General features: G+C 42.4%; 1 protein-coding gene across 2 annotated transcripts in view; it reads right to left on the reverse strand.

Annotated features, from left to right (window-relative positions):
- Positions 1–25160, reverse strand: part of LOC106605505 (t-SNARE domain-containing protein 1) — a 135990-nt gene that overhangs the window by 68542 nt on the left and 42288 nt on the right. For both annotated transcript variants that reach the window (XM_014201240.2, XM_014201241.2), the window contains exons 5-9: positions 18937–19027; positions 18741–18815; positions 18495–18551; positions 15288–15455; positions 4832–4904 (exon numbers count right to left, since the gene is read on the reverse strand). In XM_014201240.2, coding sequence (XP_014056715.2) covers positions 4832–4904; positions 15288–15455; positions 18495–18551; positions 18741–18815; positions 18937–19027 — 464 coding nt within the window. The remainder of the gene's footprint in view (positions 1–4831; positions 4905–15287; positions 15456–18494; positions 18552–18740; positions 18816–18936; positions 19028–25160) is intronic.

A 25160-nucleotide genomic window follows, 5' to 3' on the forward strand; every position in this document is an offset into this window, starting at 1 on the left:
CATACTGACTCAACTCAAGCCACTTTAATAATGGGAAAATTGATGTAATCAATTTATCACTTGCCACTATATATTATTTATATTAAATAATGTTTACATAACCTACATTATTCATCTCATATGTATATACTGTACGCTATACCATCTACTGCATCTTGCCATCTTGATGTATTAGATGTATCACTAGCCACTTTAAACAATGCCACTTTATTTAATGTTTTCATAACCTACATTACTCATCTCATATGTATATACTGTACTCTATGCCATCCTGATGTAATGTATCACTAGCCACCTTAAACAATGCCGCTTTATATGTTTTCATACTCTACAATACTCATCTCATATGTATATACTGTACTCCATACCATCTATTACATCTTGCCTACGCCGTTTCGGCCATCACTCATTTATATATTTTTATGTACATATTCGGATTCATTCCTTTACACTTGTGTGTACAAGGTAGTTGTTGTGGAATTGCTAGATTACTTGTTAAATATTACTGCATGGTCGGAACTAGAAGCACAAGCATTTCACTACACTTGCATTAACACCTGCTACCCATGTGTATGTGACAAATACATTTGATTTGATTTGAAATCTAGATTCATATAGAAAACCAATTGAAAACACAGCCACCTCAACAAAAAAGAATCCTGGATGGTTTGTCCTCGGTTTCGCCTGCCAAATAAGTTCTGTTATACTCACAGACATAATTGTAACAGTTTTAGAAACTTTAGAGTGTTTTCTATCCAACTCTACCAATTATATGCATATCCTAGCTTCTGAGAAATTGAAGTAATAGCATTTCTAAGGTATTTGAATAACGCGCCACGGGATTCCACTGGCTGTTACGTAGGTGGGACGAAATCGTCCCACTGGCCCTAGAGAAGATAATAACCTTTTATCTGAAAACCACTGTATTCCTCTGATTCCTCCCAAAACCACAAGATTGAACACATGCTGTACTATAACCACAATGAGACTAACGCAATACTTAGACAGTAAAATAGATGAGTGCACCACTTTACCTTTGATTTACACAAGTTCACTTGTTTAAAACCTCTTACATCTAGATGTTCCGCTAGCGGAATGCCTCACCAACATCCAATGGTAGAGCGTGGCGTGAATTACAAACACCTCTAAAATGCAAAGACTTCAATTTTTCAAACATATGACTATTTTACACCATTTTAAAGACAAGACTCTCGTTAATCTAACCACACTGTCCGATTTCAAAAAGGCTTTACAACGAAAGCAAAACATTAGATTATGTCAGGAGAGTACCCAGCCAGAAATAATCACACACCCATTTTTCAAGCTAGCATATAATGTCACAAAAAACAAAACCACAGCTAAATGCAGCACTAACCTTTGATGATCTTCATCAGATGACACTCCTAGGACATTATGTTATACAATACATGCATGTTTTGTTCAATCAAGTTCATATTTATATCAAAAACCAGCTTTTTGTTCAGAACTAGCATACCCACCGAAAACTTCCAGTGAATTTACTAAATTACTCACGATAAACGTTCACAAAAAACATAACAATTATTTTAAGAATTATAGATACAGAACTCCTTTATGCAATCGCATTGTCCGATTTTAAAATAGCTTTTCGGTGAAAGCACATTTCGCAATATTCTGAGTAGATAGCCCAGCCATCATGGCTAGCTATTTTGACACCCACCAAGTTTGGCACTCACCAAACTCAGATTTACTATAAGAAAAATTGGATTACCTTTGCTGTTCTTCGTCAGAATGCACTCCCAGGACTTCTACTTCAACACCCAATGTTGTTTTGGTTCCAAATAATCCATAGTTATATCCAAATAGCTGCGTTTTGTTCTTGCGTTCAAGACACTATCCGAAGGGTGACGCGCCGGTGCATATCGTGACAAAAAAAATTCAAAATATTCCATTACCGTACGGATACAACGTCTCCCGGTTGGAATATTATTGCTATTTTACGAGAAAAATCGCATAAAAATGTTTAAAATCAATTTTTATGCGATTTTTCTCGTAAAATAGCAATAATATTCCAACCGGGAGACGTTGTATCCGTTCAAACACTGAAAGTAGAAAATGGAGTCGTCACATGCACGCGCGAACCAGTGTCATTGTTGTCAGAACGACCACTTTCCAAAAGCCCTACTGTTTTTCACCCAGGGACTGCAGAGATATCATTCCACGTTCTGGCGCCTTCTGAGAGCCTATGGGAGCCTTAGAAAATGTCACGTTACAGCAGAGATCCTGTATTTTCGATAAAGAGGCTACAGAAGGCCAAGAAATGGTCGGACAGAGCACTTCCCATATAGAATCTTCTCAGGTTTTGGCCTGCCATATGAGTTCTGTTATACTCACAGACACCATTCAAACAGTTTTAGAAACTTTAGGGTGTTTTCTATCCAAATCAAATAATTATATGCATATTCTAGTTTCTGGGCAGGAGTAATAACCAGATTAAATCGGGTACGTTTTTTATCCGGCTGTGAAAATACTGCCTCCTATCCTAAACAGGCTAGCCTTTCTATCTCTATCTCTCTGTCTCTCTGTCTCTTTTGTTGCTGTTGATTGCATCAGTTCTGGCACAGCGTGACCTGTGGCTTTGTCGAGTGTGTCACCACACGGAAGCAGCGGCTTTGTCACAGAGAAGCTACTTTCAACTCTACGCCCTCTAAAAAGCACTAATCCAAACTTCCTGGGTTTGCTGATTTCTCAATTTACCCCTCTACCGCTCCCCCACTACTGCTCTGGACACCTCCACATGCCTCAGCCCCCTTGCCCCCCTAAAGCCCCATCAGCTTATTCAGACCCAGATTTTATTATACACATAAAAATTAAAATCTCACCATGTACACCACAGCTATAGAAAAGCAAAACATGCAATTTACCTGATTCTATTTCAAGGTTGAATGGGAGAAACATTATGTCTGTGGTCCATAATGGATGTGAAAAAGACTACAGCAGTAGAGTAGTAGAGCTCTCAGTTACTTGGACATAGCACCTTCACTCTGTACACTGGTGAGCTGAACACCCTCTCACAGTTACCACCTCGACCATCTCTTAAAGCCATCATGTTCATCCTTACACACTTTAGCACTTTCCCACCACACCAATGTTCCACTTCCCTCTGTATCCATAGTCTCAATGTATTCACAGTCTCAATGTATCCACAGTCTCAATGTATCCACAGTCTCAATGTATCCACAGTCTCAATGTATCCACAGTCGCAATGTATCCACAGTCGCAATGTATCCACAGTCGCAATGTATCCACAGTCACAATGTATCCACAGTCGCAATGTATCCACAGTCGCAATGTATCCACAGTCGCAATGTATCCACAGTCTCAATGTATCCACAATATATCCACAGTCTAAATATATCCATGATGTATACCCTCATAATCATACTAAAATATATCCTCCCTACGTCCTCATATGAATGACGACTACAGAAATTGAAGAGACATAAATCTAATGAGATTCTAATGGCATTTTACTAGTGTACCCAATTTCATCAACAATTGACATTTAACTTCTTAGAACTCGGCACTATTTATTTCCCCTTATTTTCCCTGTGCTCTGCATGTGAGAGAAATGAGGAGGGACACCAAAGTTGAAAGGAGAGATTTCCTCCTGCGTGTTCACCTCAGAAAACCCTTTCTCTAAAGACCAAACAACAAACAAGTCGTATTTCTGTCCTAACAGAACTTATCTAGGAAACAAAAGTGCCATTTGTTTAAATATTCCCTTCCATAAGGCTGAACATTATTCACTCTAAATGTTAAGTACCCTAATTATGAATAGAATCTGGGATAAATTGTGTATTGTTCTCCAGTTCCTCATCGTTTCTCGCTCATTGCCTGTTGCCTGCTCTCTTGTAGCATTGAGTCTGTGAGAGTTGGAAACTTGGCATGAGTCTAAAGTATAATTCAAATCAAATCAAATTGTATTTGTCACATGCACTGAATACAACAAGTGTAGACTTTACCGTGAAATGCTTACTTACGAGTCCTTTCCCAACAATGCAGTTAAAAAGTAAGAACATTTGAAAATAGATCAAAAGAAAAGGTCACTGTACTCTAGATGGATTAAAACAGCCAGACTCAGGGCCACTCTCCCACACAATGGACCAATTAGAATAGAATAATCCTTTTCCTTCGTTTATGAGATCTCAACCCCGGACACACATGCACACACACAAAGGTACACACACATACCAGAGACACATGTACAGCAGAATTTGGTTTGGCACACACACTGATATGCACAAGTATGATCAGTCATGCTGCTTCGTTCATGCTTCCCTTGTTCCTCTTTCTCTCTCTTCCATCCAGTCTGCTGCAGTATCTGTACATCTCCACTCTCCTGTCCTCCTTTCTCATGTTTTTCTCTTTCGGTGACTAGTGTTCCATATCATCCCCCCTGTCTCCAGTTCATCTCTCTGCAGGGTGATGGTGGTGGTGTTGTTCTGTATCTCTCTGTCTGTGCTTTGAACCACACTTTCCCTCTCTCTGCCAAGTCTAGATCAGTGCTGGGTTGCAGGACTTGTTTATCAATAACAGAAGACTTGGACATGCTGTCCTGTCCTCTACCCTCAACCCAAGGTGATTAATTAAGTCTGCTAACTCATGATGAAAGAGATGCTGTAAAGTTGGTCAAAATATCAAAGGGATTACAAAGACACAGAGATGAAAAGACAGACAGAGTAATATGCAGACATGGAGCTCAGGCAATCATAAAAACACACACGCGTACACACAAACACGTACACACAAACACATACACACACACATACACACACACGTGATGTCTCACCTATGGCATCTCCCTGCTCGTGCACCATACTGGCCAGATCTCGCATGATTTGGCTGACATCCAACATGTCCCTCTGTAAAGGAAACAGACAACGAAGGGTTAAATAAATACATTCTACTCTAGAGGTCATGAGCCATCTGCATTCCTGGGATTTCTTCTTCTATAGTCTCGATGGATTCCCCAAAATAGACAGGGATATGTAAGTCAAAACATTAAACAATTTCAAAAAATATATCGAAACTACTCTCTGAGAAGTTAAAGGTTTAATGCAGCCATTTAAAAAAAAATCTCAATATTAAATAATTTCTGGGTAACAATTAATAAGTACTGTGATTGTTTTCAATGAAAATGGTCAAAAATAATCAAAAGTAGCTTCTTAGCAAAAAGCATTTAGCATTTTTGCTAGGACTGTCTGGGAGTGGTCTGAGTGAGGGACCTTATTGGAGGAGTCTAATGGGAGGGATATGTTCCCTGAAAACGAGCTGTTTTTAAACACTCTTTATTTGTCTATTAACTTATAACGCCTGATGATGTGGCCAGGCAGGCCAAAACTCCACCAATGCAAAACGAGCTGAAATTTCAAGCTGTCTTGTCAAACAGCTCTTGCACTAAAAGGGTATTATCATAATTTTCACAATTTCACAGTATTGTTCCAACCTCATAGTGTGGAAATATTTATAAACACAGCTAAATCTAGTTTTTGACTGCACTGCCCCTTTAAAATCCACCACACTAAGCCCATTAAAAACTAAATGTAAATTTGTGTTTCATATAAATCGATATAAACGTGTATGGACACAGTAATTGAGAGTGTTGTTTACTTCTGTTTTCGTTTCAGTCAGTGTGCAGTCTGGCCACTGCAGAGAGAGAGAGAGAATTACCACACTGGGTGACCCTCCTCCCCAGTTCTCTGGCTTTGAATCTGTTCACGTGTATCAGCTCAAAGCAATATGAAGGCTTATAAAACCTCTGTCTATCTCCCTATCACAGGTCCCCCTTTCCTCCATTATAGCACCATGCAATCACAGCTGCGTTTGTATAGCCTCACCCACTGGGCCATCCATCACAGGTGTCTGATATTGCTGTGGAAACTGGCAGCAGCCATCCTGGCTCTTGGCAAACACCATCTGGTTGGATCCAAAATGGCCTCTGGCAAAACCTCATGACGCTAAAGACTTTCTTGCTGTTTTCGTCTTTGGGCAACCCTCTCCATCACACAGGAATAGAATAACAACACATTTATTTTACCTGGCAAAGCGGTTGCTAGCAATCTGAACTCAGTTCATTACAATGACAGAACACTTTAACAAAGTCATGAGTGAGAGCGTGAGTAGAAGAGAGAGTGAGAGAGAGAGAGAGAGAGAGAGAGAGAGAGAGAGTGACGGGCTGTCTTCTGTTCAGATCCCTGCCAGCCTGGGGGCAGAGTGGGAGTGGAAAGGCTTAGGGCCAGATGTGTGCCCTTTTCCATATTTCATAGGGTTATATTAAGCTCATGGCCACTCTTCCACCATTGGCCTCCCAGGCCCTGGTTCACTCGGTTTTAAACAGGAGGTTCTCATTCTACCCACACACCCACACCCACCCCACCAACTATACATAATGTCCTACAGAGAGTGTTGACCCATGCTGGGATGGGGACAGGCTATGTTCCATATGCTCTGCTGCACTTCCTGTACACTTTGAATTAATTATCAACAGACAAAAGCACAATGACCTCAAAAGACAACCAGAGTCCTTTGAAAGACAAATGTTGGGAAAAAGTCTTAAGGTATTAAGAACAGGAATCCTACTCTTACCCAAGACTATTTGTAGTTGTCATGCCCTGATCTGTTTCACCTGTCCTTGTGCTTGTCTCCAACCCCCTCCAGATGTCGCCCATCTTCCCCATTATCCCCTGGGTACTTATACCTGTGTTCTCTGTCAGTCTGTTGCCAGTTCGTTCTGTTTCGTCAAGCCTACCAGCATTTTTCCCTCTGTTCCTATCGCACTATTGTTCCTGTTTTCTTGTTTTTCCTGGTGGTGACCTTTTCTGCCCACCCTGTGCCTGCCTGCCGTCCTGTACCTTTGCCCTACTGCGCTGGATTATCGACCCCTGCCTGCCTTGACCTGTCGTTTGCCTGCCCCTGTTGCTGTAATAAACATTATTACTTCAACACAGTCTGCATTTGGGTCTTACCTGAAACGTGATAGTAGTCTTGCTAACAATTCAGCTCCTCTTTTATAAACCATGGTGGTGAAGGAATATCCATGTCAGTTTGTCTATAGTATGTAGTGATGTAAAGTACTTAAGTAAAAATATTAGCAAGTTCTACTTAAGTAGTTTTGGGGGGTACATGTACTTTACTATTTATATTTTTGACTACTTTTACTTCATTACATTCCTAATTTTTTAAAATTTTTACTCCATACTCAACACCCAAAAGTACTCATAACATTTTGAATACTTAGCAGGACAGGAAAATTGTCCAATTTGCACACTTATCAAGAGAACATCCCTGGTCATCCCTACTGCCTCTGATCTGGCGGACTCATTAAACATACATGCTTCGTTTGTAAATTATGTCTGAGTGTGCCCCTGGCTATCTGTAAATTAAAAAAACAAGAATAGTGCCATCTGGTGTGCTTAATATAAGCAATTTGAAATGATTTCTACTTTTACTTTTGATACTTAAATATATTTAAAACCGAATACTTTTAGACATTTACCGAAGTCGTTTTTTACTGGTTGACTTTTACTTGAGTATTGTTTTATATTAAGGTATCTTTACTTTTAGTCAAGTATGACAACTGGGTCCTTTTTCCACCACTGACAGTATGACTAAGTCATGGGAGTCAGTTGTTTGACTCTTCATGTCAGTACCACATCTGCTATGGTATTTCTGTGATGCAATAGACAGTCAACAAACAGAGCTCTTGTAAGAGGCAGAGGGGCCTGTATTTGTTTCATGTGAAATAAATGTCAGACAGAGATGCAGACATCAGTTCCATCTGACACAGAGGCCACCGTAACAACACCAGACACACAATTAAACTGCACGCTGAGATAAAGGAGACAAAAACAAGCGGCTGATTGACAGGTCCGCCGGTCGCCACCGCTGTTCCATTCCTCATGTTCCTGAGGTCTAACAAGAGTCTGGGTCGGGCTGACACCACCAGAAATTAAATCTGACGATTGGCTGATATGAGCATTGCCATGAGCGATTGCAGGTTGAGTTGATTCCAAAGTCTTCAGACATGGTGATTGGCTGATAGAGGTGAAGACAAGACCAGTCGATTGGCTGATAGTGCACTGATAGTGCTTTAGTGCACACTACATAAGGAGGAAGTGGAAGAATAGGACTGTATTCTCCTCTGTAGAAAGCTGATGTATCCTGTTGGATCCATCCCAGTCATGGCTCATATATAATATGTTACCAAATGTTAAACCTTGAGGATCAAGATCACAATGGAAAGGAAATAGTTTGCCCATGATGTTTTTAATGTTTTCATAGGACACTAGGAGTCTTTTTTGAGCTGGTTTGAGAGGGCTGTCCAGGTCGTGCTGAGATGAGGGACATAATGAAGCCATTGAGAAGACAACATTAAATGCATGGAGGCCCAAACAATGACTCCGTTTTCAAACAGGACCAGCAAAACTCTAGAAGGACATGAATATGCTGGAATTGAGTTCCTGTGAGAGTTAGAGTTGACCGGGTGTAGAGATCACCTCTGGTGTCTGCGGAGCGGAAGGAACTCAACTGTGGGTTAGTGAAGCAAATAATACCCTCCTCCACCTTCCCCTTCTCTCCATCCTTTTCTATTTCTCTACCATTCTCTCTCTCTCTTTCTCTCTCTCCCCATCCTCCCTTATTTCCCTCTTTCCTCTTTCCCTCCCTCCAACACCCCTCTGTCTCTCCCTCTCTTTCTGATAAATGTGTAAAGCACTGATAGGATATTCTCTCCACATCTCCCACCCCAGCCCAAAGGCATCGGGCAACAGGACACAGTGTCACTGCCACAGCAGAAAAACAGTTAAGCAGATTTATGTGCACGCTTACTGGTGAAAAGAAGAGGGAGAAACTATGACATTTTCTTTCAAAGGGCTGGAGCATGTGATGTCTCTTTTTTGCCCTTGCTGAATAAACGGTTTAGAATGTAAAATCAAATGTTGCCTTTCCTGCAGCGGTCCAAAGACCTAAAACCCCAGAACACACACTAAAGAGATGCACATCACATGAACCGAAGGGCAGCCAGAGGCATGGCCAGAATGACAATATTTAAGGGGGTTTATTTACATTCGAAGGTTTCCTGTTGCATGAGTCCTGGTTGCTAAAGTTTGTGTTGAGGTTGTGTTGTGATTTATATTGTGTATTTATTATATTCATATTGTGATTTATTGTGTTTGTGAGTCTCCATGAGGAGGAGGATACAGTATGTCATTGTGATTTCTTCACACTTTTCCTGTTCATGTAATTCGTCCACAATACGGTCAATGTTAGGGACGTGTGTATTTCATATGCATAGCCTTTTATGGTGAGATTACCTGTCCAAAATTGTAATCAGTAACGTAATTTATGGATTACCCAAACTCAGTAACGTAATCTGATTATTTTCTGTTACATTAGAAGAAGACAAAAATATCCATCAGACACATTTGGTATGTCATCATAGTGGTGTCTGACTTATGGTCAGACTCGCTCATGTGGAACAAACTTTAACTTGCGCCTTTTTTCAATGCTGAATTGAATGTCATTGAGAAAACAGAAAAGTGTCATAGGATGTTTGCAAAAAAAAATGCTTTCTGAATTTAAAAGTAATCGAAAATGTAATCATCTTGTATTTCAAAAGTGTCTGTAATCTGATTACAATATTTTTGCTGGTAACGTGACTGATTACAGTTTTTTGTAATCAGATTACATGTAACTGATTGCATAGATTCACTGTCCTGTGGATGCATTGGTAGGAGAGACACGCTTTGCCGTTTTTTTACCTCTTCACAGGGCCAGGTGTTGTATTCAGATTCCCCTTGAAAGCTGTCCTCTGCTTTGCCTTGAGCTTTTTTATGAATTCATTTTGATGAAATGATCTTCGGTGCTGACGATCACGGTGTGTGTGAGGGGCAGCTGGGAGCTGACCGTATAGATGGTACAGAGGCAGAATAAACCTCCGCCACCTAAACCTGATACTTCCTTATAGGCTATCTTCTGTCTCTCTCTCTCTGAGCATTTATAATAATATCATGGTAGTCAAGGACGATAGGCAATAATTGAATTACCCATCCCAGAGGAATGTTAAACATAGAATGACTAGAACAGTGTTAAAGCCTCTCAGACCACAGTAATCTGACTGCACCTGTAAAGGACTTCACACTGCTTGCTTAGCGAGCACTACTTCTTCCTGATTCGGCTCACACCGAGGCTCAAAGCCAGGACCTCTGCCTTGCTAGCTCACGTAACCCCCCTCCTAAAGAGTCGTACCAGTTGGAGCTACGCAAAAAGCTAGCTATTCACTGGCGCAAGTGGGGACACTTCAGACTGAGGAGTAAGTTTCACACATCCCCATGTGCTACACATGGGTGCATCCAATATGGTAATTATTTTTCTATGGTGTCAAACTCCTGACTGATCCCAGCAGAGTATCGTTAGTGTAGGTAGGGGACCGTCGGTAGGAGAGAACCCCTGTAACCTCCCATGTTCCCCATCGGTCCCTGTTTGAAAACTGCTGCACTCTTTATCTTCCATTCACAGTGAGAACGCCTTGCCTGAGTGCACACACACACACACACACACTGAGGGATGGCAAACTACCCCAGGCAACAGATCAACGCGTTTTTTTCTCAGAGGGAAGTGCTGATACCGTTTTCCTTGGATAACAGCAGATAGAAACTGATCTTAAGGTCCTCAGGGAGATGGATTGAGAGAGAGGAGAGAGAGTGAAAGAGTAGGGAATGAAAGAGGAGAGAAAGAGGAGAGAGAGAGGAGGGGGGCTTTGGAGAGATGGGGGGTGGGGGTTATAGACAGGGAAAAGCACATTGTCAGATATTATTAGGCTCACCAAGGTACACCATCAGGCCCCTCAGCACCTGCCAGGGAAGTCCCTCTGACATGTATTTGTGTGGGTATGACTAAAGTAGAGGCCAGACAACCCTGTCTGAGCTACCAATCAAATGACTCCATCCATCTCAGTGCTTTTCTGAACAACCAATCATCATGACTACCTCCATCTCAGACCGCTCCACACATATTAAGCTGTAAGTGGTGTCTGAGGCTCATTCAGTAGTTTGGTGCTTTTGTACCACTCAATGAGGACAGATTGATGCTGCTACTGTCACGCGGAATGACGCTGGAGAGACGAAGCAGGTACGGGGAGTAAACATTTAATAAACAACTGACATAGACGAGACAGGAACAGCGTCAGAAACAAATACAAAGACAAAAACAATACAATGCAGCAGCGGGGAACAGAGCTGGGGAACTGACAAATATAGGGGAGGAAATAAACAGGAGATAAGTGAGTCCAGGTGAGTCCAATAACGCTGATGTGAGTGACGAGGGAAGGCAGGTGTGCATGATGGATGGCAGGAGTGCATGATGCAGGGAAATCTGGCGCCCTCAAGCGCCAGGGGAAGGGAAGAGCAGAAGCAAACATGATAGTACCCCTCCCTCTTGGGACACCACCTTGCGTCCCACCTGGGCGAACCGGCCAAGACATGGGCGCTGGGCAAGCCGGTTGGGGTGTGAAAGCCCGACGAACCGGCAGGAGTGTGAGAGCCTGGTGAGCCGGCCGAGGCATGAGAGCCTGACGATCCGGCTGAGGCAAGACGCCTGTCGATCCTGCTGAGGAAGCCCGAAGATCCAGTGGAGCATGACGTGGGATGGAAACCTGCTGAGCCAACCGAGGCAACGAAACCTCTCGAGCCAGCCAGGGCGTGAAAGCCGACGGGCTGGCTGAGGCACCCCTGGTTCCATCGGCCACCCCTGAATCCACCCAGACGTCACGAACAAAACAAACAACAAAGAACACACTCCTGGACCGGTTGGGTGCAGAAGAACTGACAATCCGTCTGAGGCCCGACGTGGGATAGGCGCTATCCGAGCCAAGGAAATGTCTCGAGCCAGCTATGGCGTGAAAGCCCGACGATCTAGATAGGCATCCCCGGGTTCCATCGGTGGCGACCCAGAGCCGCTGCCACCATTCCAACCGGAACGCCAGTAGTCCCCGATGCTTCATATGTACGGATGCTGCATTCTGTCACGCGGAATGACGCTGTTGAGACGAAGCAGATACGGGCCATAAACATTTAATAAACAACTGATATAGCGTCTCGTCTAGCGGGGAACAGAGCTGGGGAACTGACAAATATAGGGGAGGAAATAAACAGGAGATAAGTGAGGGTAAGTGAGTCCAATAATGCTGATGCGAGTGACGAGGGAAGGCAGGTGTGCATGATGGATGGCAGGAGTGCGTGATGCAGGGTAATCTGGCGCCCTCAAGCGCCAGGGGAAGGGAAGAGCGGGAGCAGACGTGACAGCTACTTTTCCAGTCTTGTTCGACAAAGGCTCATGCGATGTGGCTAGATGAGGTGATTCTGAACATTGATGTTAAAACTTCTGAAAGGTCTGACTGACTACAGATACATACAGTGAGGGGAAAAAGTATTTGATCCCCTGCTGATTCTGTACGTTTGCCCACTGACAAAGAAATGATCAGTCTATCATTTTAATGGTAGGTTTATTTGAACAGTGAGAGACAGAATAACAACAAAAATCCAGAAAAACGCATGTCAAAAAATTTATAAATTGATTTGCATTTTAATGAGGGAAATAAGTATTTGACCCCCTCTCAATCAGAAAGATTTCTGGCTCCCAGGTGTCTTTTATACAGGTAACGAGCTGAGATTAGGAGCACACTCTTAAAGGGAGTGCTCCTAATCTCAGCTTGTTACCTGTATAAAAGACACCTGTCCACAGAAGCAATCAATCAATCAGATTCCAAACTCTCCACCATGGCCAAGAACAAAGAGCTCAAGGATGTCATGGACAAGATTGTAGACCTACACAAGGCTGGAATGGGCTACAAGACCATCGGCAAGCAGCTTGGTGAGAAGATGACAACAGTTGGTGCGATTATTCGCAAATGGAAGAAACACAAAAGAACTGTCAATCTTCCTCGGCCTGGGGCTCCATGCAAGATCTCACCTCGTGGAGTTGCAATGATCATGAGAACGGTGAAGAATCAGCCCAGAACTAAACGGGAGGATCTTGTCAATGATCTCAAGGCAGCTGGGACCATAGTCACCAAGAAAACAATTGGTAACACACTACGCCGTGAAGGACTGAAATCCTGCAGCGCCCGCAAGGTCCTCCTGCTCAAGAAAGCACATATACATGCCTGTCTGAAGTTTGCCAGTGAACATCTGAATGATTCAGAGGACAACTGGGTGAAAGTGTTGTGGTCAGATGAGACCAAAATGGAGCTCTTTGGCATCAACTCAACTCGCCGTGTTTGGAGGAGGAGGAATGCTCCCTATGACCCCAAGAACACCATCCCCAACGTCAAACATGGAGGTGGAAACATTATGCTTTGGGGGTGTTTTTCTGCTAAGGGGACAGGACAACTTCACCGCATCAAAGGGATGATGGACGGGGCCATGTACCGCCAAATCTTGGGTGAGAACCTCCTTCCCTCAGCCAGGGCATTGAAAATGGGTCGTGGATGGGTATTCCAGCATGACAATGACCCAAAACACATGGCCAAGGCAACAAAGGAGTGGCTCAAGAAGAAACACATTAAGGTCCTGGAGTGGCCTAGCCAGTCTCCAGACCTTAATCCCATAGAAAGGTTTGAGTTGCCAAACGCCAGCCTCGAAACCTTAATGACTTGGAGAAGATCTGCAAAGAGGAGTGGGACAAAATCCCTCCTGAGATGTGTGCAAACCTGGTGGCCAACTACAAGAAACGTTTGACCTCTGTGATTGCCAACAAGGGTTTTGGCACCAAGTACTAAGTCATGTTTTGCAGAGGGGTCATATACTTATTTCCTTCATTAAAATGCAAATCATTTTATAACATTTTTGACAAGCGTTTTTCTGGATTTTTTGTTGTTATTCTGTCTCTCACTGTTCAAATAAACCTACCATTAAAATTATAGACTGATCATTTCTTTGTCAGTGGGCAAACGTACAAAATCAGCAGGGGATCAAATACTTTTTTCCCTCACTGTACAACTCCCCCCAAAATATTGTTATTCGTCTTCAAGTCTTTTCACACATTGCAGTGGATTGTAAACTCCCTTCAAAGCTGGAATGGGTTGTATCATGGTGTCATTTCTAAAGCATGCAGCGTGAGATTCTGGTCTCCTTTCTTGAATGATGTCCATATGTTATCACAACACTTAATCAAGCTGATTAAAGCAATTACAGTGTTTCTTTTTCTTCTCCAAAGTCTTCTCCAAAGAGTACACCAAATACGCCGAGGGACCCATAGGATAAATCTAACATCAGGAGATGCTGATGATGACAACAAATATCTGAAACCTCTTTGAAATCAGACCCATTTAAAATCACCCACAGCGGAGTGATCCTGTCGTTTAGAGTTCACATCTTTCTGGTTTCACATCTGTCTCAGACACCGGCGGAAGAGAGGGAAACAGCTGTTTGGGTGGAGTCAGGCCTGGGCTGCATCCCAAATGCCACCCTATTCCCTACATAGTGTGTTACTTTTGACCAGAGTCCTATTGGTTTGTTGTGCATTACATATGGAATAGGGTGCCATTTGGGACGTCACACTGGAGTTACCTGATGTGATGCTTTGTATTTCAAAATGAGCCGTGAAAGGAAGTCTGGTGAACATTGTGATTCCATCCACACTTAGATAAGAGAACAAACAAGCCTATAAAGGCGCCCAGGTAATTGGGTAGCGTTTAATATGCAGAAGAGATGGTGGAAACGGCTTCAGTACTGAGACATAATACCAATAGGTTGCCCAGATGGGAGGTGGAGTCTGGGATTGGCTGAGTGTCTATTTACTAAAGTAGCGTGTTTTTATAGACCTCTCTGAAGACAATAGCGTCGGGGCAATGCACTCTCTGGCCACTTTGTAAACGACAAGCTTTATCAGAATGCTTTGTTTGTTTTTTAGTTAGTTAATTCAGAGTGTTTCTCTCTCTCTCTCCATGCAATCTATGGATACTCTGTGCACTTTGGCTGGAAAGTGTTGCAATTTTCAAAACAACTCAACTACAGACACGGCTAGCAGCTCAAATCTGATGCTAGATAGATGGATTACTGCCCTTACTACTGGCAAATAGATTACATTAACTCTCACCTTGAACACTGCATACTTCAGATAACAAACCATTCATTTGAAAGCAACAGTGCTATTGGAAAGTAGAAGGTTTTTGCCCGTTTCTCCCCAGAAAACATTAAGGCAGGGTGTTGTAAACTAAGGTAGAGCACGTGGATGTCTGAGCTCAATACCTCAATCTGCAGCAGGGCCTCTTCTCTCTGGCGAAGGGCCTCCACGTCTTCCTCACTGATCTCTGAGAGGAACGCTTGCTCCTGTCCATCCCCCTCAGAGCTCTCTGCTGCACCGCCAAACAGGGGACCCCCCTCCTCACACAGCTCTGCAAACGGAGTCTGGGGACTCTGTGCTCACACACACACACACACACACACACACACACACACACACACACACACACACACACACACACACACACACACACACACACACACACACACGAGAACATTACAATTAGATTTGTTTTGAGAATACCAATGTATATTGCTTCTGTCCTGCACCTCTTTCTCCCTGACTCCACTAAAGGTCTAGGCAGACAGTGTGATTCACAGCACAGGGCTAACCCCTGGCTGACTCATGGTCGTCTGTGCTTGCCATGATCTGAGTCACAGTACCTGAGCCAACCGGAGAGCAACTGGGGGAAAACATCCTGTACTCCCAGAATATAATTTCACCTCAACACAACTAGAATGTTTCACACTTTAAATATATCACTCTAGACAGCTGCCACCCCCTCTTCACACTGTTTACCCAAGTTCAATCAAAAAGGACTAGGACCCTTTTCTTCTCTGTGCAGACAGTTTACTGAGATCGCTCTCCTTTCAGCACACTCAATGGAAACGTGGGAGTCGGCCACTGAAAGAGGCCCACATTGATCTGCTAATTTTGACCCCTAATTGCATATGTATGACATTGATAAAACCCTGAGGTGGCTTTTGTTTTTCCTGCCCACAGTGTGACTCATCCAATCATCCTGTCGTTCCTCTCTTACTGTGGGTAGCTTCTTCAGTACGGAGGTGGGAGGGGCTAGAGGAGGGCCAGTGTCTTTGGTCTGCCCACTCAATGTGAACCACACAGCCTATCTGCTCTGTCTTCTATGCTGTTCATGCTTTTTGTTGTCAGTGAATTTGCACCATCTGCTACAGTTGTGTTACTGACATCCGAGGTATTGGTCTCTTGGCCAGGCTATACTAAATTATAGACCAACTGCTTTGTCCCTAAAACAGAAGAAATGTCATGATTTGTGAAGATATTATTCACATTATTCGTGGTCTATTGAAGTTTCTTTCCTCACTGAAGGTAATCACTGTTACGTAACCTGTCCTTATATCTGGAGTCTGAGACGTTTTCCTCTTGAGCCAGCATAATGAAAAGACTTTGATGAAATTGATTCAGCAGAAAATAAGCCTTAATACATAAGCCTCTGGTGTCCTGGTGCTGTAGGGTTCAGGGGTGTGTAAGGAGAACCTTGATACTAGTGTCTTCAGTGGGGCTATATACCTGAGTTTGTGTATTCTCCAGCGGGTCATTTGTGTTAAGTATGATTTCAAATGAGAACTCTTTCAGGGAATGTTAGGGATAATGTGAAATATGTTTCAATAACATCAACATAAGTTACAGCTATTTACATTGATTTTCAGGCAGCGCTCTTCTTGACATGACCATACTTATATTATTCCAGGACATTACAGTGAAACCATGAGGACGTTTAAAAGGTTAAATGAAGATCAGGCAATGAAAGCCTAGCTACCAGCATGAACAGCTGAATGAGACATTACTGTAAAGAATATCTGGCTGTTTTTACGGTAACTTACTGGCAGAGTTACCTGTAAGTTACTGTAAAAAAAAGGTACTGTATGTACTTTACAGTAATGTACTGTTAAACATGTATTCAGAATTTACAGTAATATGCTGGACTTTTTTTACAGGAACTTACAGGTAACTGGATGCCAGCAAGTTACATTGTACAGTGACACAGTGTCACGTACAACACAGTAACACTACACAGTGCATCATAAAGGATGTCTGAGTTTCTCATTAGCTTTATTGAGTGCTTTTGATAAGGATCATTGCAGTTTTCAGTGTTGTTATTGCCGGTGTGATGTATGAATAAATTCAATCATGATTTAATTGTATTGTGAAGAGGTAAAAAAAATCCCTCAGTCCCTCTTAGAACTCATAGAAATGTGACACCTTCAAAATGATTCACTGTTCATTCATCTCTGACTTACAACAAATGACTTTGGTGTATTGTTGTTTTAGTGGTCTCCTCTCCTGTCCCCAAAGGTGTTCTAAGAAGGCTATATATCTCATGTAATCATTTGTACTAGATGTCTCCACGGGAGACAAAATACTCCTTAGATTTGGGGAAAGAACGACGGGTTACACAGAAGAGAGAGAGAGAGAGGTCTCCAGACACAATGCTTTCTGGTGCATCAAAATGATACCTGTTATCTGACTTCAAGCCAGTTTTTATATGGTATAGCCCATGACTATATGTATAAATCATAATATAGACATACTAATTGTCATGATTTTCCACTGTATGTGAGTGAGTCCGTCTATTTCTGTGATGTCTGATTGAATATAGATTGGATTATAATTTTTCCATCTCAGTAGTCTGAAAGTGATGGTTTCCAATGAAAGCGTAAAAAAGGTGGATGGATAGAATCGTCACACGGTATCAGAGTCCATCTCATCCGTTTTTTTTGCCTACAGTTATTTTTATCTACTTCTTCCAGGCTAGACTGTCTGTGGCTCATATTCAATACCAAACTATCTGTTGTCTCCTTTTCTGATCTCTCTCTCCCTATCTTTCTCTCTCTTCCGCCTCTCTTCCTCAATGAAAAAAAGCAGGATCATCCCATCACAAATCTCTTATCATACCACCTCCTCCCCCGAAGGGATGGGAAGATCTGATTCTGTGTTGATGTAGCCGGGACAACTATGTCCTGCTGAAAGTACATATACCCCAGCTTAAACCCATAATGTGTCTCTCTCCCTTTTGAACTTTTCAACTGACATAAAAATACAGATTATGTGTTGAACAACAGTGGCAGTACTGAAGGGACTTGGATGTATAGCAAATAAATTGTCTGGGAGTGGAGAGAAGAGAGGGAGAGAAAACAGAAAGAGAGAAGAGAAGAGCGGGAGGGAAAACAGAGAAAAGGGAAAAGAAGAGAGGGGGAGAGAACTGAGAGAAGAGAAGAGAACTGAGAGAAGAGTGAAGAGAGGAGACACTAGACAAAGCTTCAAAGAACCGCTCATGAGAAGGCAATCAAACAAGGAGAGCCAAGCTTATTATCTTTGTCTCTAATGAGCGTTGTCGCCTTCACAATGGAACAAAGGCCAGTACAGACTGATACTCTGTGCATCAAACTCACCTGCTTCATTTCTGTCTGTGCCGGGGTTAGCAAGGCCCTTGAACGGTCTGCAATTTTCTGAAGAGACACAAGAAAAGAGAGAGCACAAGAGCATGAGAGAAGCATTTAGTTCATATTGTAAAACATACTGTATATTGCAGCCATGTTGCAAATCAGCTCTTTATTTTTCATGTCACAAGGTCACCATTCTCTATAGAACAACACCCCACTAAACAGAAGAGAAGACATGAGGCAATGCAAGGGAACCTTTTGCAGATCTCCATAGCGTTGAACCGACTCTGAGAGTTCTGTCTTAAGTCTAGTCAGGCGAAGACGATCTTGCTGTGAAAACAAGAAAAGAAGAACGAAGATTAGTGACAATTATCTTAATTTATGTCTCTGCTTCTGTGTATTTAATTAGATACAAAGTCTGGAAAAATAGATGAAAAAAAAACTTTTTAACCCGTGTAGAGCCAGTGATGATGTCAGAGAGTTGTTTGATGAGCTGACTGGTGCTGGTGATGACTTTGTTGGTTTGCTGCTGTGTAGAATGTCTGGAATTGAAGAGAAAGAGAGCCAGAGAGAATGACATAGAGAAAGAAAGAGTGGAAGAGAAAGCGAGTGAGATAAAGAGGGAGAGAGTGCAAGAGAGAGAAGACGAAAAGACAAAGACATATGCACATAGTCTTTAACTTCTAAGGTGGTATGAGTGAGGTTATTCTTGGGGTCGTGAACTCTGGAGGACGTGGCAGGACATGGCAGCTTTTAATCCCCTGGTGCTGGATTCTAGAACGGACAGTGTGCCTTCTGGGCTGGCCAGGGCGATGGGAACTCTGAGTTCAACCAATTAAGTGAATCAATATTAATGACAGAGCAGAGGTAGGGACAGGTCCTGTACAGTGGCACAATGAGGGACCCAGGGCGTTCTTTCTCTGCCAGGGGAAGAACAAAGAGGAGCCACCCAGGCTTTCACCATCAAAAGACACAGCAGCTTACAAACTACAGTGCTACCCAGTGGTGGGAGGATGGAGGTGCACTCATTATGGCTATAGCTTTCAGCTATATGGGTATGGATTTTTATGTTGAACGCATGAACCCCCAATTATTGTCTATAAACACATTTATTATCAAATAGTGGCATACGTGTGGATGGCGATTCAATCGATAAGTATCATTTTAGACAATTCAACTTACAGTCTGTTCATTTGGCCAAACAGTACATGGTGAAGACAACACAAAAAGATAGATGCCTTCAGTAAGTTGACTGATTTCAGACACTATTGTGATTATGGAAATCATATTCAAATCTCTGATAGACAATAGTCACATTTGCATGCACAAAAACATTTTCTTGCACTAATATCAATACTGACTGCCTGTAGTTTTTCACATTTATTTTCAACGTCTCCTCCCACACACTCATTTACTGAAGCATCTCTGGGTTGTTCCATGAGAGTAGTGCCTTTTGCGTCTCTTTGATATTATAAGTCAAAATTGTGCACCAATATGGATTTTAAACGCCTGTTATATTACATGAAGTGCCCTTTAATATAGACCACATGAAAAATGCAATAAATCTCTTCTAGGAAGATTGCAAAACACTTAATAAAAATAAAATCTCCAAGTTTTCACCATGATAGTAAAGCCCTAGTTACTGTCATTTCTGAAGATTATTATTTATTTCATGTGATTAGTGATTTCATTTAGTCTGTCCCTCATTTTAAGGGCAACCCTGTTACGTGAACTGAACTCTCGTTTTAATATGGTGAAGCTATTCCTTTTAAATGTAGATTTAAAAAAAGAAACAATAAACACATCATAGACTAAAACCATGTGAGCTTGTTCGACTCTTTTGGCCATTTTCTGGTGTTTTATGGTGGAAAACTGAGCATAACACATCACCCCTGTTACCCATAGATAGGCAGGCTAGAAATGTTTCAGCAATTACCTTTTTTTTGTGAAACTTGCATTAAATTGCCACTCCCTGTTGCACACAACCAGCTTCCGTTCTCCCTGTCAAGAGGAGATTCATGGCTGATTTAAGATTTAATCATCAACCCTGTTATGGTCAACCCTGTTACAGTCAACCCTGTTATGGTCAACCCTGTTACTTTATTTGGCACTGAATCGGCACTTACTATAGTAATTTCTTAATTGTACCTCTGTTTTTTTATGAAGTTGGAAATGTGCTCTTTATCTCAGTGGAGCAGTAATGTTTCTGGATGAGGTTTTGTTTGTTGTTTTTAAGTTTAGGTGAGGGCGGAGGCTAGTGATATTGTGTTGAGGCAACCTGGTGGATGAAACTGAACTGCTGTGAGCTCTTATGACCTTAGAAATCTGGTTGGATAATACTATTCAAGACTGTGTTGATAATCTTAAGCATAGCTAAATAAGCAGTCTGTCTCAACAGAACCCTGCTTGCCCAGAGGCAGCCATTACACATGCGGGACATCAGGACAGCACCTCCTCTCTCTCACACACAATATCCTTCAGACAACTGGTCGCAGGTCTCCCTGTGCGCGCTCTCTCTCTCTCTCTCTTCACTCTCCATCCCTCTCTCACTGTCTCTCTCTCTCTACGCTCCACCTCTCTCCCACTCTTTCTTTGTCTCTCCATCTCTCTCTCACTGGGGTTGATCAGCCACAAAGGAATACAAAGCAGAGCACAAAGGAGAAAGTCATCGGAGGTGACTGATTGCAATTCACATTATATTTTTACATACTTTTCTGCTGCTGAGTCCCTACTCTTGAGATCATTGTGGGGGCGCAAGTGACTAACAGATCTCAATAGCTTTGTAATGTGATACGTCAGAAGAGTGTAAGAGGGTCCTCTAGAGTGGGCGATGTGAACCGAGAGAGTTTGGCACAACATACTGCTCGGTACAGTGGCATAAACCTACACGGATGATCCATAGAAACTAACTCTCTAGAACAGGTGCAAAATGACTCATAGATGATCCACAGGAATTCATTAAAACAGGTCATAATGGATTCTTATGTTTAGTACATGAAGCATTGGAAGATGTTGATGATAATGTTGATAAGTGTTGTGTTCTATGCACACATTTGAGATGGTTTTTGTTGCATGGTTTTAAGTTAAAACCATTGAAGTACAGGTTATCCCAATCAATGTCATACAGTGAATACACTGTAGGCCTGAAGACAACAGAATTAGGATATTCACCTCCTGTGTATTAGGTTAACTCATTTCATGCCTGCAGATCCAAAGGCACAGTCCTTCTCCACATAGATCACTCAAGTTGTTCCTGTTGTGACGTGATGGTGCATGAACTAGCCGTGAGTTTACCGTAATCCTCTGGATGTCTGAGAAGTCTTTGAAACGATGATACATCAGCCAGAGGTTTAGCCATCTTATTAATCCCTTTGGTTCCTGTGTGTGTGTGTGTGTGTGTGTGTGTGTGTGTGTGTGTGTGTGTGTGTGTGTGTGTGTGTGTGTGTGTGTGTGTGTGTGTGTGTGTGTGTGTGTGTGTGTGTGCGCGCATGTTTCCTTTACCTACCTAAGATACAACAGAAGGTCACAGTCAAGCTTATTAGTGACAGTATGCAGATGGATTTAAATACAAGCACTTAGAGCACACTTATGATCCAGCATGGTGAACCAACTCCAACGTTAAGCTGCATCAGGGTCATATGATTGACTAGATATTTTTCCTGGATATTACAAGTACCTCATCCAGCCCATAGCTACGGACTCTAATTAACCCAGGATAGAGTATCTTCTCTGCCCACCCATTTAACAGCAGCTTTTACATGTGTTCTAGTACAACCGGTCTTGCATGAATGGGGGAAGTAAAGCAGTAATCAACTCCTGCACAACATTATGAATGGCTGTTTTCATGAGTGGTTTGAATGTATCACTGGCAGATACAGTATGACCTTGCTGAGGCAATGCAGAGTGACAGCAATAAGGCACGATTAGTCATACACCAAAAACACAGAGGTCAAACTTTCTCTGGCTTTAGGGGCCATACTTGTAGCTCAACTTATTTCTCCCCTCAGAAGCTAGCGTGACTGTACTTTTGCTTGGCCTTCAACCTCGAGATCTCTCTCTCTCACTCTCTCTCTCTGAAAAAAATGTCTATTTTCCCACTGTTTTCCACTAGGTTGGCTTGGTTCTTCCCACAGTGGCCAGAGAATTACAGTGACATGGCCCTGGTTCTGAGTTCACTAATACACTGAGGACTGTCTGTCTGTCTATTTTTCCCCTTCATTTCCTCTCTCCAGATTTAGATCAATATTTGAGGACTAGGGTGGGGAGGTATGGAGAAGGTCTCGCTAGCAGTATTTATCCCTGGGTCTCTACAGGGAGCACCAGGACAGAATGTACTGTACATCAGACCTGGGTTCAAATAATATTCAGAATCCTACCTTTAGTGTTTGATTTAGGCCAGCGTTTCCCAAGGGGTGCATGTTTAGGTTTTTGCCCTAACACTCCACAGCTGATTCAAATAATCAAAGCTTGATTATGAGGTCATTATTTGAATCAGCTGTGTAGTGCTAGCGGAAAAAACGAAATGTGCACCCCTTGGGGTCCCCAGGACCAAGTTTTGGAAACACTGCTTTAGACTGTCTGGAGAACTACATGGGCAGAGTTTGCGATTATTTCATTGTTTCCATTGCTCCACATAAACTCAGTCAAGCCCTGATAAAGTATCTGAAATGAATTAAAATAGTACTTGAACCCAGGTCTGCTGTACTGTGCAGTATGTTGTGTCCAAGCTAGGCTAGAGGGGACCAGTGGAGCACCAGGCTCGGAGGCTAAGCCCAGACTGCACAGACAGCACCAGACACTAAATCAATGTTCTTATTGCCGATCTCCACAACATGGTCTAGGGAGATTTGATGAATTTAGACAGTATTTGTTCAAGGCCTCTCACGCAAGCATGTATGCACATACCACAGCAGTTTTATATAGTTTCTTCTTCATCCCTCCTTCAAGCATTGTCTATCGCTCTCTCTCTCTATATATATATCACCTCATGTGATTTCATAAAATTAATTGTTCCATAGTGCTGTCTTTAAAAAACTAAATAGAGTATGGTCATATTGACTCAATTAAACCCATGTAGCATGGTAGAAAACAAATTACTTTAGTGGAAAAAATTATTATGTTTCTAAATATTAGCACAGGGCTAATTTAGCGTATGGTCTTCACAGTAAAGGTTTCTTTCATCTACAAATGGAAGCATATTTGACATATTTGTTTTATCAATAATAGATTTTACAGTTCATTCGTTTTGTGGATTTTGTAATAGATGTGAATTTAGCAGAATAGTATGGTAGTACTGTGCAGTTATGTGTTGAGGTTGTTTATAGGAACATCAGTGTGTCTGATGTGATACTATTTAATATCCCATCAAAAATGTCATCATATCATTTTACAGCACCATGAAACAACATAGGGGTTATTTGCTAAAAGGTTCCAAGTTAACTCCATGTGGATCTGTCTCTGCAAGATGAAAGCCCTGGGTAGATACAGTAATTGACGTAAGGTTTCCTACAGTATCCTCCGTCTATAGCTCCAGTGTCTGTACTTTAATGTACTGTACTGTGTGAGGGCTCTGCTGTGGGGAGCCCGTGGCAGAAGTTATGCCTTATGGCTGGTTGAGGAGAAGCTCTGTGAGGCCCTCTGTGGCAGTTGGCCTTCTGTCTGTCTGTCTGTCAGAGCAGAGTATGTTGCCTCCTCTGTTCTCTTCTCTTTCCTCTCTCATCTCCTCCCTCTCTCCTCTCCTTCATCTTGCCTCTCCTCCTTCTTCTTCTCCCCATCTCCTCTCCCTCTCCGCTCCCTCTCCGCTCCCTCTCCGCTCCACTTTCTCCTCTCCTCTAAACAGTGTCCTCGTCCTCTGGTGGGTTACGGACGAGTCGCCACAGAATGCCTAATGCACTAACAAAGACAATGACACTCAGAGGGTGGGAGCGATTAATCCACTTAGACTTTTGCTGTGCGCATTTCCACGATTACAAGGACGGGTCCAATTCTATTAACTGTGAGATTGTGGTTGTAGCAGGGAGTAGAGAGGTAGACCGTGGGTGCAGATGGTCGATTAACATTCTTAACCAGAGGCAGGGCGTTTGTGTGTACTGTAAAATATGCCCACCATTACAAAAGTAGATGAAGACAATCTCCTCTCGTGAAAATTACTACAGTTACGGTAGTCGCTGGAAGTGGCAGTGAGTAGCCGTGAGTATGCGACATCCGCTCAGCATGAAAATAATCCCAATCTTACTGCACCATTCAACCATTAAACTGTAGCATTCAACCATTCAACTGTACCATTCAACCATTCAACTGCACCATTCAACCATTCAACTGTACCATTCAACCATTCAACTGTACCATTCAACCATTCAACTGTACCATTCAACCATTCAACTGTACCATTCAACCATTCAATTGTACCATTCAACTATTCAATTATACCATTCAACTGTAACATTCAAATTTCATTCTGTACCATTCAACCATTTAACTACCATTCAACCATTCAACTGTACCATTCAACTGTACCATTCAACCATTGATCTGTACCATTCAACCATTCAACTGTGCCATTCAACCATCCTTTCAAGACACTAGAATGCATACAATACTGTAGCTGTTGACAGCTGACACAGAGGGGTCACATCACATGGAAACCCATTTTCTTTCTAGTAATTCAGAGCAGTG

The sequence above is a fragment of the Salmo salar genome, chromosome ssa05 (genome assembly GCF_905237065.1).
Source record: "Salmo salar chromosome ssa05, Ssal_v3.1, whole genome shotgun sequence".
Classification (NCBI taxonomy): Eukaryota; Metazoa; Chordata; class Actinopteri; order Salmoniformes; family Salmonidae; genus Salmo; species Salmo salar.